The sequence below is a fragment of the Malus sylvestris genome, chromosome 14 (genome assembly GCF_916048215.2).
Source record: "Malus sylvestris chromosome 14, drMalSylv7.2, whole genome shotgun sequence".
Classification (NCBI taxonomy): domain Eukaryota; kingdom Viridiplantae; phylum Streptophyta; class Magnoliopsida; order Rosales; family Rosaceae; genus Malus; species Malus sylvestris.
In genome coordinates, this window is record NC_062273.1 from 24,771,468 (window position 1) to 24,784,570 (window position 13,103).

The 13,103-nt window shown below is 41.8% G+C and overlaps 2 protein-coding genes across 2 annotated transcripts; one reads left to right on the forward strand and one right to left on the reverse strand.

Moving 5' to 3' along the window:
* Positions 1–518: 518 nt before the first annotated feature.
* Positions 519–3,819, forward strand: LOC126598572 (AP-1 complex subunit mu-2). Its single transcript, XM_050264939.1, has 11 exons — positions 519–871; positions 1,064–1,210; positions 1,343–1,405; positions 1,500–1,676; positions 1,761–1,864; positions 2,230–2,337; positions 2,454–2,550; positions 2,744–2,841; positions 2,920–3,061; positions 3,174–3,296; positions 3,388–3,819. The coding sequence occupies exons 1-11, from the start codon at positions 743–745 to the stop codon at positions 3,484–3,486; spliced, it is 1,287 nt and encodes a 428-aa protein (XP_050120896.1). The 5' UTR covers positions 519–742; the 3' UTR covers positions 3,487–3,819.
* A 116-nt stretch (positions 3,820–3,935) lies between these two features.
* Positions 3,936–10,119, reverse strand: LOC126598573 (uncharacterized). The gene is made up of 2 exons (XM_050264940.1): positions 9,140–10,119; positions 3,936–4,136 (listed from the first exon to the last, which is right to left on the reverse strand). Exon 1 carries the CDS (start codon positions 9,995–9,997, stop codon positions 9,143–9,145), a length of 855 nt encoding a protein of 284 aa, XP_050120897.1. The 5' UTR covers positions 9,998–10,119; the 3' UTR covers positions 3,936–4,136; positions 9,140–9,142.
* Between the last annotated feature and the right edge of the window lie 2,984 nt (positions 10,120–13,103).

Sequence of the window (13,103 nt, forward strand, 5' to 3'; positions counted from 1 at the left end):
CTGAGGCTTTAGCTTTGAGGTTGGTTGGCTAAAGTAAAGGGCTTCAGGAACGTTTGTGGGGAAGGTGACTCTAAACTAGTCATTGATTAAAGGCTTCTGCTCAACCCTTTTCCGATTGAAAAAACATTGTTGAAGACATCAAGTGGTTGGGGATCGCTTTTGACTCCATTTCATGGAACTACGTTTACAGGGAGACAAATTTTTTTACGAATTCAGTCACTAGTATTGCTTTTAATTTTAGTAATTTCCATGTTTGGGATATGACTTTACCTTCCATAGCAAGAAAAGCTTTCTTGTTTGGTTGTTTTGAAAGTAAATGTGATCTCCGTGACACTATCTAGTAATTTATTTTTCCATGTAAAAAAGTAAACACAAAACTTTTGCATAAACCCACCATAAGAGCCCACATAATTTGCTAAGTTGGGCAGAGGAGAAACCAGTTTCATTGGGCTTTTCTTCGTATGGCTATTCGGAAGACTGAAATATGAAAAGTATGACTAGCGGCAGGATCCATTGAATTTCGTCACCAACAGCTCAAATTTGCCCGACTTTTATATTAATTAATTACATCGCTCTTGATTAATTCAAGCTTCAAAAATTCATATCCAAAATTTCATTGCTCTTGATATGTATGGTGTTATGCCATAGAAGTCAGAACCAGAGAACAAGATAGGTTGGTTTGAATGATCTTTTGGGGGTGGTGAGTACTGGGTCGGATCCAAATCTCTCGATCTTAAATCCGATGGCCGGCGCCGCCTCGGCGCTTTTTCTGTTGGACATCAAAGGACGAGTTTTGATTTGGCGCGACTACCGTGGCGATGTCTCTGCTGCTCAGGCTGAACGCTTCTTCACCAAGTTCATCGAAAAAGAGGTAATCTTTTATATGTGTATACACACACACACACACATATATATATATATATATATATATGCACACACGCATATATTCAGCTGCAATTGCAATTGGGTTGGCATCAATTTCTCAATCGGAATAAAAAGTTTCAAACTTTGGCAAAAAGTAGCTGAATCGTTTGCTTTTACTGGAAAATTTGTATTTTTTCAGGGCGATCCGCAGTCGCAAGATCCAGTGGTGTACGACAATGGAGTCAGCTACATGTTTGTACAGCACAACAATATCTACTTGATGATTGCATCGAGGCAGAACTGCAATGCTGCTAGCTTGCTGCTGTTTCTGCACCGCGTAATCGATGTAAGCACTCTTCAAACTCTCTCTTGCTAGATTTTTTTAGCTGTATTTGGTGTAATGTCGCCGCCATTCGTCGTAGATTATTTCCCCTGTGGAGGTTTTCATGTGTTTCGATATGTTTGTTCATGTTTTCAGGTGTTTAAGCACTATTTTGAAGCGCTTGAAGAAGAATCGCTAAGAGACAACTTTGTCGTTGTGGTAATTGACTTGTAAGGTGTTTATAGGTAGAATGATGCATAGAATTTTGATGGTGGTATGCGAAATTTCTAATAATACCCTTGTCTGTTGACAGTATGAGTTACTCGACGAGATTATGGACTTTGGTTTCCCGCAATTCACTGAAGCGAAGATTCTTAGTGAGTTTATCAAGACCGATGCTTACAGGATGGAGGTGACACAACGTCCTCCCATGGCCGTTACAAATGCAGTGTCTTGGCGCAGTGAAGGGATACAGTTCAAGAAGAACGAAGTAGGTTGATCCTCTGTTCATATTTACCGTTGATTTATTAAATTTCAACTGCAGTGTCATGAATCTCCATTCATTTTCTATCAGGTCTTTTTGGATGTGGTGGAAAGCGTGAACATACTTGTCAACAGCAACGGACAAATTATACGATCAGATGTCGTAGGAGCCCTAAAGATGAGAACATATTTGAGGTGCGGTACTTCTTTTCTTCTTGAATTTAGTATAAATTATATGGACAAATTATAGCAGCAACTGCATTTGCTACAAAGCCCACCAAATGAAATGTGCTTGGACCAACCCTTCTCAAATGATTAGGATTTGGAGATTGCAGCTCCAGCATAATGATTAGCATGTTCCTTCTTGAGTTCGTCACTTGATTGACCTAGATCGCACCTAGTTATAAGGCTAGTGATGCTAACTTGAGCCTGGAAAATGAGTAATTGTTTAAAAGTAACCTAAAAATTTGTAAAGATTATTGGATTTTGCCCTGGGATAGTGTAATGTTTGCTAACTTCATGTTGGAAACTGACTGGTTAAACTTTCTCCATTTTTTTAGTGGTATGCCCGAGTGTAAGCTTGGATTGAATGATAGAGTGCTGCTAGAGGCGCAAGGTCGAACAACGAAAGGAAAATCAATTGATCTGGATGATATTAAGTTCCATCAGTATGTTGCCTAACTTGCTTTGTATTGCTGTTTCATGTATCTGTCGCTTCATTTATAAACCACGTTACAATGCTTACAACCTTTTTTATTTACTTTACCTTTTCCCACCATATTAGGTGTGTGCGTTTGGCTCGATTTGAGAATGACCGGACTATATCCTTCATACCCCCTGATGGAGCATTTGATCTGATGACGTACAGACTCAGTACTCAGGTACATTTCATATTTTATTCACCGCTAATGATATACTTATTTCCCCATGCTTATAAATTCTTGTTAATTTTTTTGGTAACTAAAGGGAGCATAAGTTAATCAATTGGCGGAGATCCAACCCCTATTTACATGTACGTTTACATTTGCTCAAAATATGAAGCAGAAACGACCATTTGTCCTTCAATGATTTCAGGTGAAGCCTCTTATCTGGGTGGAAGCACAAGTTGAAAATCATTCTAGGAGTCGTATTGAATTCACGGTAAAAGCAAGGAGCCAGTATAAGGAGCGCAGGTAAAAAGCATTGCTGCTCTAACATTCTCGAGTGCCATTATCCGAATTCTCACTGTAAGCTACGGTTGCTTTGTGCAGCACGGCTACAAATGTCGAAATTGAGTTGCCTGTGCCCGCAGATGCTACAAATCCTAATGTCCGGACATCAATGGGATCTGCTGCATATGCTCCTGAAAGAGATGCTTTGGTCTGGAAAGTTAAGTCTTTTCCCGGTAATAAGGTAACAGTTCGTCTAAACCTCCATATGCTTTCACCTCCCCTTAAGTATATTATTGATTGCAAAAACACTCGCAAAGATAATTTTGACCTTGTTTCTGTATTAAATTGCTTAGGAATACATGTTGAGAGCTGAGTTTATGCTCCCTAGTATAACTGCTGAAGAAGCGGTTCCCGAAAGAAGAGCTCCTATTCGAGTGAAGTTTGAGATACCGTACTTTACTGTCTCGGGAATTCAGGTACGATATGAGTTTCATTACTGTCTCGAATGGGTTCCATGGTGTGATTGGTTCAAACTAAATGTGCCTATCCCCCGTTTGAATCTTTTAGGTCCGATACCTAAAGATCATCGAGAAAAGTGGCTACCAAGCTCTTCCATGGGTGAGGTACATAACAATGGCTGGCGAGTACGAACTGAGACTAATGTAAACGCAACTTACATATCTTGCTGCGTTCAATCGCGTAAATAGAATACACTGCGTGGAGAGTTTTCTTTCGATACTTCTGCTGTTACCAGTACAGTCCCGTATCCGGTGATCTTTCTTCCAAAAAATACACAGCATCGATGTTATTAGTTTCTTCAATCAATTTGTGTTTTGTCCATCATTTTTGTTACAATCGGTAGCAGGAGATTTTGTTTCGGACCCGAAACTTGCTTTCATACAGAAGGTTATACGTCGTGGCGAAGACTTGTGTTTTTGACTCAGTAATTTTATTTTTGTCATGCTTGAATTATAAATCAAAAGCTCTTATTTACTTTCATGTGAAACTGTTTTTTGGTTATGCTTACTTGGAATACAAGCTACATGATATGCTATTCCACGTGTTTTCAGCGGAATAGTAACCCCACAAAGCCGTGTTATGGATACATCGAAAAATTGCAGAGAGAGAGAGAGTTGCATTTCAATATTAATTGGCAAACCTACAAATATTTTTTAGGGTCGGTAGTTTAGCTACATGTCATAGCACTCCAAAGCTACAGGATGAGGAAGGTCTGCACAGGCTCAAACCCATTACAAAAACTGAAACAATATGCAAGGCAGCAGCATTCCAAAACCTCAAAATCACATCTAATAAACCTGCAACACGAAACAAAACGAACAACGGGATCAAGTCACCTTCCAAGCAAGAAGAGAATGAAAGATCAATCCGACAAACAAAATGTAATTTTCACAAATGAAAGTGGCAACAGCAGCAATTCTTTAAATAGATAGTAGAAATAATGAAATGATCTTACAAAATCATGATTGTAATGGTAATTTAAGTTATAAAATCGCGCTTCTTTACAACTGATTTCTCCAATTAAAAGAGATTGTTTGGAAAAAAAAAATTGTAAAGCAAAAAGATGCAAAACGTCTAATCTAACAAAATTTATCGTTTGACCAAATAAAAAAAAAAAAAGCAGTACGTCCTAACTTCAACTCCTATGTAAAAATAGAGATTCACAAGAATTTTATATAAACCTAAAATCTAAATGCTGAAGTTTGTTATGACTATTACAACTGCAATTTTAGTGCCCGAATCTTGAGTTAAAAAGGATAAGAAGTTGTGAGGGTGGTGTGTTTCGACTCTTGAACGATGACATATTGGGGGTTACTAAGGATCAGGATATTTGTATCATGATTTATTTTTGTTTGTTCGGGTGTTTCACCCCCACCCCCATTTTACCAAGACTGGACATTCTTACAGCAATTAGAGGGACAATTGTACAGCAACGTTCGCTAAACATGACATCCAACAGCTATTCTATCTTCCAATCACTTTGTTTATACCATATTTAGGGCCTCGTATTTAGATCTCGTACAAATACTCAGGGGACTTAAATGTAATTATGGGATAAAGGAAGGGGCAAATATGTAATAGGTGAGGAGTCCTTATTCTATAAAAGGACCCCTCACCCTCACAATTGGAGAGGCCTCACTCTCACTCTCGGAGGCCAATTCATAGGCCTGAGATCCCCTCTCTCACCCTCAGAAACTCTCAGAAGCTCTCACCCTCTCCCTCTCTATTCCCTCAAATAAATACATAATCAGTGTGGACGTAGCCCAAACATTGGGGTGAACCACGATAACTCTTGTGTCATTTACATTACTTGCAGATTCACGGTCGGATTTACGTTGTACCAAGACCATCCGGTTTTGTGCATCAACATTTGGCGCCGTCTGTGGGAAACGATACTAAAAGTTGTGTCGGTTCTCTTTCATTTTTTCACCTCCACCGTGAATCTGCAAAAACCCAAACAAACCAATGTTTCCCAGAAAACCCATGGAGCTACTTCCTCTCTCAGTCAGTCGCACACAAACCAAAACAAAAAGAAATCCTCAAATTTCGAACTCCCTTTCTCTCTCTACAGATCACTTTCTCTTTTTTAATTACTCTCTCTATCTCTCAATTCAACCCAGAAATATCCCTCAAAAGCCGATCCACTGTTGACTCACTGGCTGTGCAGGACGTCGACTAAAACAGCAATATTTTTGCCCCACCACAGATAAATGGAACATTTGCAGATTGATTTCATGGCACAGACACTCAATGCTTTCCCAGAACTTTTCCTCCGCCGCTGCTATCGGGTCTTCCACGACGTCGTCTTCGGGGACGTACGGCGAGTCGAAAAAGGTGTGGGTGTGGACGGAGAGCAGGCAGGTCATGACGGCCGCCATCAAGAGAGGCTGGAACACCTTCGTCTTCCCCTTTCAAAGCCGTGAACTTGCCGATGAGTGGTCCTATCTGAAAACTGGAGGTGGAGAAAACAAACAGCTCTTGTCAAACTGGCACTTTTCAGAGAGCTTCGTTTCTGAGTTGAAGAGATAAACAGAGCAGCACAGAGACCTTCCCGCGAGCGCACGGAGACACTCGTACAAACGCCCGCAGGGAATTCATACACCGCACAACGCGATGGTTTCGACTCACGACCACTCGAAGCCACTCTTACTCGACTCGGACCGAGACCTTCCCGAGGCGGCCTACGACGAGGCCGATAAGGTCCACGTGGTGGGGATCAATGAGGCCGGAGACGATAATTGCCAAACGCCGACGTTTTCATGGAAGAATCTGTGACTGTTAACCGGACCCGGGTTCTTGATGAGTATCGTGTTTCTGGACCTGGGGAATTTGGAGGGTGATCTTCAGGCGGGGGCGATAGCTAGGAACTCGCTGCTGTGGCTGCTGATGTGGGCGACGGTGATGAGGCTGTTGGTGCAGCTGCTGTCGGTTCGGCTCGGGGTGGCGATTGAGCGACACCTAGCGGAGCTGTGTAAGGAGGAGTACCCGACGTGGGCGTGGATGGTGCTGTGGGTGATGGCGGAGCTTAAGAAATGGCCTACCCAAGGCCGGACTTCCTCCTCCAAACCTTCAGCAGATGCTGATGGAGATACCAAGAAAAGCAAAAGATGAGATCACCGTCCGCTGCCAATGATGAAAATAGAGATACAGATAAGTTGTCTTACAACAATACCATTATTATTCCACTTTGGCGTTGTCTGCCATCTGAAAGAGGAGAAAGAAAAGTAGTGGGAAACAAAGTGAAAGAAAAAAGCAAAAGGAAAAGATGCTTTTACAAACGGTATCTTCTTGCTTTTACAAACAGGAGCTGTCTACTTTCCAAAGCGGAAAGGAACAGCGTCACCAAGTGGAAGCCAGATCTCTGGCAACGCAAAGACAGAAACAGAGAGAATGCTGTAGAAAAACACAAGCAAACGCAAGGACCCGTACTGCAAAAGCAAGGAATAAACACCCCACCAGAGTCATGTGGTTTACTTTCCTTATTTTTGAATGATGTAACCTATTTTCCGTATCTTTCGGAAACATCTGTATAAACCCCATCAGAGGGTAATATGTATAAAACCCATCAGAGGGTAAAAAAAAAAAAAAAAAAAAAAAAAAAAAAAAAAAAAAAAAAAAAAAAGGAAAAGCCCAAAACAAATGGGCTGACATGTTGTGGAAGGCGAAGACCCATAAGCCCAAAATAGCACCAACCAGGTCATCAAAAGTACACCCAGTACTCCACAATTATTCGGCAGCGCCGCTATTACCACCAACCAGGTGATCAAAAGTACGCCCAGTACTTCAAGTCATACATGAGCATTACTCATGTCAATCATACATAAACATTCATGAGCATCACTCATCCAATCATACATAAACATTCATGAGCATCACTCATGTCAATCAACATAAACATGCATGAGCATCACTCATGTCAAATCAGCTTCAAAGGCTTCATTCACAAGAGCTCTAGCTTCAAAAGCTTCATTTACAGAGCTCTAGCTTCAAAAGCTTCATTTACAAGAGCTCTAACTTCAAAGACTTCATTTACAGAGCTCTAGCTTCAAAAGCTTCATTTACAAAAGCTCTAGCTTTAAAAGCTTCATTTACAGAGCTCTAGTTTCAAAGCTTCACTTGCAAAGCTTCACCTACAAAGCTTCAGTGCAGGGTATACAAATACCACCTCCGAACAACCGCCACTTCGGCCCATACATGGATTCAATTTGAAGTCTCCAGCCAACAAACTATATTGACCGAAGACTTGGGGGACTACATTATGTACCATATATTGGGCCTCAACTGGGCCTCATGAAAAATACTTGGGGGACTCTAGCCCATCACTTATGTATTGAGGAGCGAGCCCTTATTCTATAAAAGGGACTCCTTCACTTTTAGAGAGCACTCATGAAAAATACTTGGGGGACTCTAGCCCATTATTCATGTACTGAGGAGTGAACCCTTATTCTATAAAAGGGACTCCCTCACCTTCAAACGCCACAAGCCAAGCCAACCAAGGCAACATAAGCTACAAGCAAAGCGGCCTCACAACATGTGCTACTTCTAGTTGAGCATCATTTCAGATTGGGCACCGCCTCATATCGAGCATCAGTTACTTCGGCCCACACATGGACTGAATTTCAAGTCTCCAGCCAAAAGACACTCTTGACTGAAGACTTGGGGGACTACTGTTTATACCATATTTAGGGCCTCGTATTTAGATCTCGTACAAATACTCAGGGGACTTAAATGTAATTATGGGATAAAGGAAGGGGCAAATATGTAATAGGTGAGGAGTCCTTATTCTATAAAAGGACCCCTCACCCTCACAATTGGAGAGGCCTCACTCTCACTCTCGGAGGCCAATTCATAGGCCTGAGATCCCCTCTCTCACCCTCAGAAACTCTCAGAAGCTCTCACCCTCTCCCTCTCTATTCCCTCAAATAAATACATAATCAGTGTGGACGTAGCCCAAACATTTGGGTGAACCACGATAACTCTTGTGTCATTTACATTACTTGCAGATTCACGGTCGGATTTACGTTGTACCAAGACCATCCGGTTTTGTGCATCAACACACTTAAAAGTTAAGATGAACAAGCCCAAGACTTAAAAACAGGATGTACTAACTGGTTCTACAAAAATGGAGAGTAAAATTAGCAACTAAACTTTATAGTGACAACTAGAGGGAGAGTAAAATAAATACCAAGACTACTACACATTGATGTTGGACAATGACACAATTTTTCGCAACAGCAATAGGACCAATATCATGCGATAATGCTCCATTTCTAGACTATAATATGACAAATCCTTTATATATGTTAGGCATATAAGTGCAATTTTCCCATTAGTGGACATCAAAGGTTGTCGACTGGTGAGTATTCAGACTAGAACAGTGATATAGGACGAAAGATCGAGTTCCAGATGAATTATGTGAAGCAGAATATAACATCATACTATTTCATAACAATACATTATGGCATTCACAACGCAAAGAATAGGCTTGCAGGTCTTGAGATTTGGTGTTATAGAGGAGAAAGAAATCTCCTTCAACAAACAACATAGATTTCGGCAGCAGAACTAAAACAAGAATACTCTTGGTAGTTCTCAAAGGTATCTCTCGTCGCAATGTCATAAGGTTCCATTCAATAAAAGAAATTGCTATAGAAACCATTAACTTTAAAGACTAGCAATGACACACATCGCATATGCCAAACATCCAACACCGTAACAGGAGATTATGTATATCATCATTCAGAAACAGATGCCAAATCCAACGGTTCAGAATTGAATCAAAACAAATGAAGTGAGGAAGTACCAGTCACTGTTGCTGCTGATTTTGCTGCTGGTTCTGAGGGTTGGGTGGAGGTGGCATTCCAGGACGAGGCGGTCCAAACAGATGCATTCCACCGCCAGGTGGAGGCGGCATTCCGGGACGGGGTGGGGGAGCTTGCATTCCGGGGCGAGGTGGAGGCGGTGGACCCCTCATCATCTGCCCAGGGGGCGGAGGTCCCATCGGCCTCTGCCCAAACTGCATCTGTGGCGGGCCAGGGAATTGCTGAGGTGGACCCCCACCAGGAGGCCTAGCAAACTGAGGGGGCGGAACACCAGGAGGTGGACCACGACCCATCGGAGGTTGCCCGGGATATCCAGGCATCTGCCCGGGTGGACGAATCACTGGAGCGGCCGGGTACGACATAGGCGGCGCGGAGAGGTTCGGAACTGGCGGGCGCGAGATCTGGGGCTGCATCATACCTGGGGCGGGTCCACCGACGCCGCGAACCGGGCCAGAGAGACCGGGCTGGGCCTGGGCGAGAGGAGCAGTGGGGATACCTCGTCCGGCGGAGCGGCCCAATCCTGGACCAGCCAAAGCGGCGGCGCTGGCTGCCTTAGCTCGAGACTCTTCCTGAGGAGGCGGGCCCTCGACGGTCATTGACACGACCTCTTCGCCGCGGAGGAGTACGAGGCCTAGTGTCCGGCGGTCGTCGCGCTCCTCGTTGGTCTTCTTGCCTTTCAGTGGCGGCAACTTCCGGAACTCCTCGCAGTCGCCGAGGACGAGGTTCATGTGGCGATCGAAGGCCATGAACTTGCCGACGAGCTGCCTCCCGTCTTGGATCGTCACTCGCATCCGATAGTTTATGAATTGCAGCATCTTGGAGCTCTTTGACATCGACATTGTGGCGGCGGGTGGTGGCCTCTGCCGTCCTCCGCGCTCAGGGCTTCTCGGGGTTTTGGAGACGGAGTGGAAGAAAAGAGGATTTGAAAACCCTAGGGTTTTGGATTTGGGTATTTTTTTTTTTTTAATTGAATTTAGATTTAATCCAAGATCGGAATGGATTTAAAATTCAAGTTAATTGTGCAGTTTGTTGACCCACGAGAAGGATTTGGGCGTTCAACCGGCCCAGGATTTGGGCGTACAACCGGCCCAGGATTTGGGCCTACAAACCCCAACTCTTTTAGTTGACAGAAAATATTTGTGGATTTGGATTTATCTTTATTGAATTTACATTGCTTATCTTTAGCTACTATATTTAGAATTTCATTTTAATCTCACTTTATGTTTTATAATTCAAAAATTACTATTGTACTCTCTGAAACTTAAAATTCGTCCCACTTTGTGGACTCTCTTCTACCTGAAATTTATAGGTTGCCTCCTAAAACATATATGGGACCCAACACCCAATAAGACTCCATCACATGTAAAATAAATTTGATTATAAATTTTCATTATACGTCAATATTCATCAATAAAAGAATAATAAATTTAAAAAGAAATCAAATGAAAGTCAACAAGTTAAGGATGAGCATGTATCACTTGCCTTAGTATAAAATATAATTTTCATGTTCTAAAGGTGTTTTTCAACAACTTTTACTTGGAGGATTCCATCACGTGAAAAGTGATGTAACATCCCACATTGTCCAAGAGAGTGGATACTGTAAGCCTTATATGTATATTCTCATCTCTACCTAGCACAAGGCTTTTTAGGAACTCACTGGCTTCAGGTTCTATCAGAACTTCGAAGTTAAGCGAGTTTGCGCGAAAGTAATCCCATGATGGGTGACCTACTAGGAAGTTCTCGTGTGAGTTTCCAGAAACAAAACCGTAAGGGCGTGGTCGGGGCCCAAAGAGGACAATATTGTGCTACGGTGGAGTCGAGCCCGAGATGTGGTGGGGGCCTAGGGCGGGATGTGACAATTTGGTATCAGAACCAATCCCTGGCCGGAAGTGTGCCGACGAGGACGTCGGGGCCCTAAGGGGAGTGGATTGTAACATCCCACATCGCTCAGGGGAGTGGATACTATAAGTCTTATATGTATATTCCCATCTCTACATAGCACGAGACATTTTGGGAGCTCACTGGCTTCGAGTTCCATCGGAACTCCGAAGTTAAGCGAGTTTGGGTGAGAGTAATCCCATGATGGGTGACCCACTGGGAAGTTCTTGTGTGAGTTCCCAGAAACAAAACCGTGAGGGCATGGTCGGGGCTCAAAGCGGACAATATTGTGCTACAGTGGAGTCGAGCCCGAGATGTGGTAGGGGCCCAGGGCGGGATGTGACAGTGACATAAAAATAAATTTTATTATCAATTGCCATAATTCATTTCAATTAATTATCATATTGGAATTTTGTAACTGTTATATACATGTGTAATCTCTTATGTCACTTTATGTGAAGCTACTTACGTTTATTTTGTAGCTAAATTAACTTTATCATCAACATCAAGTGAATTGATAAGAAAATTAATACATATATCATAAACTGTTTCGGTTAACTTTTACTTTATATAACTATTGCATGCCTTCTATGTATGTACACGTGAAACAAGTTAATGATATTTAAATTTTCTAACTGTTAGATGCGTGTGTCACCTCCTCTGTTAGTTCACGTGAAATTGTTAACGCTTCTTTTGTCGTCAAACAAACTTTATTATCAATATCACGTGAACTAGCAAGAAAAGTAATAAGTGTGTCATAAACTATTTCGTTTAACTTTTACTTTATGTAACTACTGCCTGCCTTCTATTTATCTTCACGTGAAGAGAGTGAATAATATTTAAAATTTGTAACTGTTATATGCATGTGTCACTTCCTTTATCATTTCACGTGAAATTGTTGATGCTTCTTTTGTCACCAAACTAATTTTATTATCAACATCACATGAACTGACAAGAAAATTAATACGTGTGTAAAAAATTGTGTCGATTAGCTTTTACTTTCTGACACTATTGCCAGACTTCTCAGTATGTTCACGTGAAACAAGTGAATGCTATTTAAATTTTGTAACTGTTATACCCATGCATGACCTCCTCTGTCATTTCACGTGAAACTGGTGAATGTGTTTGTTTGTGAGTAAATCAATTTTATAACCAACATCACATGAACTGACAAGAAAATTAATACATATCATAAACTGTCTCGATTAGCTTTTACGCTTTGTAACCATCGTTTGCCTTCTCAGTATGTTCACGTGAAACATGTAAAAAGAATTAATTAGCTTATAGCTAAACGAGTTTTGACCCCATATAGGTTTCATCGTCCAGTTTTCTATAAGTACCTCTCAACTTTCTTTATGAATGTGGTAAGTATACTGTTCACAACTAGTCTTTTCATTTTATCTTGGTCGTCAACTTGGAGAGTAGGTGTCTAGGTTTTTGAGGGAGAAGGAGAGGGAGAGAGGTGAGAATAGTTGAGAATGAGAGATATTTGAGAAAAGTAATGGAAACGTACTTTCACTATAGAAATGAGTGGCATGGGAGAAATTTTACCAAGTTTGCCATGGCAGTTTTCATTCCCCGGCAGAATTCGTGAACCATGATTCAGTTGGTGGAAGTACTGAAGTGGCAAACCGTTGAGGCACATTATTCTTTGCTCTTCGATCGCCTGATTATGTTAACGGCGGTGGCTCTGTCAATGCATGCAGATTTTCGATCATGCAACTTCCAACAGGAAAGTGCATGATTCTTATGACTAGAAGCTGCTAACAAGTGGATCGTGGAAGAAACTCCAGACGGGCAGCAGGCACATGAAGCAGCCCAAGCTGGTGATGTGTGCTCATGAATTTACTTTTCTAAATTGAATTCTTCTAAATTGGGGTAAGAGGATAAGCAGACTTGTGGTAAATGCTAAAAGAGTTTTGCTTTAGACAATCGTGAAGCCTGGGAAGGTGATTTTCAATCTGTAGTAGCTGCCAGGGCTTGAATTGTATGAAGCATCTTGCTGTTATTGTTGATGATGAATATGAATAACTGGAGAAAGGCCAAGCAATATGATATCCAATAACC